Source organism: Camponotus floridanus, unplaced genomic scaffold (genome assembly GCF_003227725.1).
Source record: "Camponotus floridanus strain SB8 unplaced genomic scaffold, Cflo_v7.5 scaffold340, whole genome shotgun sequence".
NCBI lineage: Eukaryota > Metazoa > Arthropoda > Insecta > Hymenoptera > Formicidae > Camponotus > Camponotus floridanus.
In genome coordinates, this window is record NW_020229482.1 from 15,567 (window position 1) to 18,407 (window position 2,841).

General features: G+C 30.8%; 1 protein-coding gene across 1 annotated transcript; it reads right to left on the reverse strand.

Annotated features, from left to right (window-relative positions):
- Positions 1-243: 243 nt before the first annotated feature.
- LOC112638668 (zinc finger FYVE domain-containing protein 26 homolog) lies at positions 244-2,426 on the reverse strand (the record flags this gene model as incomplete). Its single annotated transcript, XM_025410771.1, is given in 6 exon segments — positions 244-505; positions 595-848; positions 988-1,035; positions 1,038-1,403; positions 1,406-1,764; positions 2,005-2,426. Coding segments are annotated over 6 exon segments (1,617 nt in total), but the record flags the coding sequence as incomplete, so codon positions are not given.
- Between the last annotated feature and the right edge of the window lie 415 nt (positions 2,427-2,841).

Below are 2,841 nucleotides of genomic sequence, written 5' to 3' on the forward strand. Positions count from 1 at the left end.
TCTATAATAATATATCTGAAATATAGCTTATCAAATATGTTTCATTTATACAGTTTAAAAATGTAACAACATAATTTTAACATTTTACGATAAGAATAAAATATTTGCTAGAAAAATATATGAGTTTAAAAAAAAACTCATTTATTTTGATCTACTTTGCAAGAAAAAAACTCAAATTCCCTTTTTCAAAGTTATAACTCAATATAGTTGTAATAGGGACACAAAAAGTCTTAAATATTATTTATAAAATATCTTAAAGATAATTTAGCATTATTTCAGTCTTGAAATTATATTATCTCGCGTTCTCAATTCTTTTTCAAAATATAAATCTGCAAACTTATTTCTTTGGTTCTTGTTGTAGCCATTTAAGGCATATTGTTTTAATTGCATTTTGACCAAGTCTATCTGATTCTTTTAAAATTCTTTTTATATCTTGTGTTCTAGAATGTTTAACAGCAAGAAGATATGCAGCCTTTAATTGCTTGCTTTCAATGTATGCATTTATCTAAAAAGAAACATCATTGTAAGATATATATATAAATAATATATTGAAAATATCTTTTATTAACATTTAAAAAATTATAATTAACTCACCCTAAGTTTTACGTCAATTATTAACTTGATTAAAGTATCTATATGATTTTTAAGAACCGGATTCTGTTCACTGTATAAACGATTCGATAGTAATTTCATACAATGTGTCAAAACATGATCAGAAATTACATGTGCATTAGGTGTTCCAGAGCTGCGACAGCATTTGATCAATTGCTCGATCGCGGTTATGTCATTTTTTAGGGTCAATACATGGCCAGCTAAAGAATATATTTTCTGTTGTGGCAGATTATAATCTATAAAAATACAATATGAACAAATGATTAATTTAATTTTAATATATTTTATGTTACATTTTCTATTTATTTAATTTTAATGTAAATCATACAGGATGTGCATAGAAACTATTATATTGCATTCATATTATATTGTTACCTTGTATTATCCTAAAGGCTATACCGAATCCTTCTTCGATATCACGACACATAATATAGCTAGAACAGCCAAATGGATTTTCTGTTGCTGATTGCCAAACAACGTAGGCAATTCAAATGTTTGAGATTCGTCGCTATCAATGTTCGGGAAGAGGTTTAAAAATTCCGTCGGTGCTCTGTTTTCTCTTTCACAATTTGCTAAAAATTTTGTGATTTCCATCTGTCTGCATATAGTGTTTATATGTCTATCTATTTCCGATGGTTCCATCTCCATTGTTAGAATACTTTGACTGCTATGAGCAAAATTCGTGCCCTTTCTTTTTTTACTTAAGCTTTCGATTTGCAATTCTGATTCTAAATGTTTTTGCGCATCTTGCAAAAAGTGTGCCCTGTTATGCAAATCTAGATAGGAATTATTTCGCTGGTATAAAAATGAATGCATGTCATGGACGCTCTTATACAGTCTTTCATAAAGAGCTGTATCTGATATAAAATATTCCAATATTGTTTTCTCTCCATGAAATGGCAGACAAATATTAAATACTTTTTCCAAATGAATAGGGTGGAATCTTTTGCCTTCATTGCATCATGAAGTTTATCAGTGTCGCCATTCTTCAAACAATATAAATAAACTCCATTAAGAAATAAATCACATTCTATATCGTTTTCCAAAATATATACCAGGCATTTATCAAATTCTTTATGCTTCAAAAAGAATTGTAAGATGGAACTGTAGCTTCCATATGTCAATAGATAATATAAACTTTCTTGTAGTAAACTGTTAGATTAACAGGAGTCAGATATTTAGTATTAAATTGATTTTGGGTAAGAGCTTTGAGATTGTTAAGTGTATGAAAAATTTCCTGCGTTACATCGGATGTAGATTGAGACGACTGTTGTATTCGAAATCGATGTACGCTTAAATTATCTAATATTTGTAGAAGTTCCGTCAATAATGGTGGATCCTTTAGAGGCCGGAGGCACTTGGAGTATTCTTTTCTCTTCCAATAATCATCACCCTCTTTTTTTTTTCTCATCCAAAATTTTATTGTTCTTCACCACAGTTGTGTTGCTTTCCGTTGATTCTCTTCTGTGTTTTTCGAATTCTTTGGAATAAGATAGCACGACCCAATCGTCAAAATCCTCGTATACGATTTTGTCGAGGCAATGATGAAATTTCTCTCTCGCCTGATCTAAATAACCTATCTTCAAACAAGCTTTACCCCACGCGGCCCATACCCCCTGTGTGTCTAGTCCCGCTTTTGTACTAACATCCAATGCTAATGTCCATTGTTCCTTTTCAGTGAGAAGATCACGTAATTTTCTCAACGTGTGCTCGTCTAGATCATCCGTAGGTATCAGAGCCAAACATCGGATTGGATTAGAGTTGTGATAAGGTCCACTTGCGAAAGAAATCGATCGCAGTGTGTAAGACCAGTATTAAAACCAAGTTTCGCACACTTCACTTTAGCTGCGACCAATAGAGAACGTATCATTTTAATAATCACTGCATGATCAATTCAGGATTTATTCTGCCGCTAACGGGTAGGAGCAATTGCTTCATTTCATCGCAACGATCTAGTAAGAAGCTGTATATACAGTAAAAATTAATAAATCTTTTTACTTTTCCTTTTTTATAAATTAAAATCAATATTATAAATATTGCTATAAGTTAAATTATCTTATTCTGTATACTTCTTTTATTAAGTAAATTCTCTATATATATAATACTGTATTAAGAAAAACTTGGAAAATTTAATTTACCTGGTATACATCTTGTGATCAGATGCAAGTTAAGGGATAGCGAGACACAATGAAATATTTGGCCATACTCGAACGAGAACTCCTCCCTTAT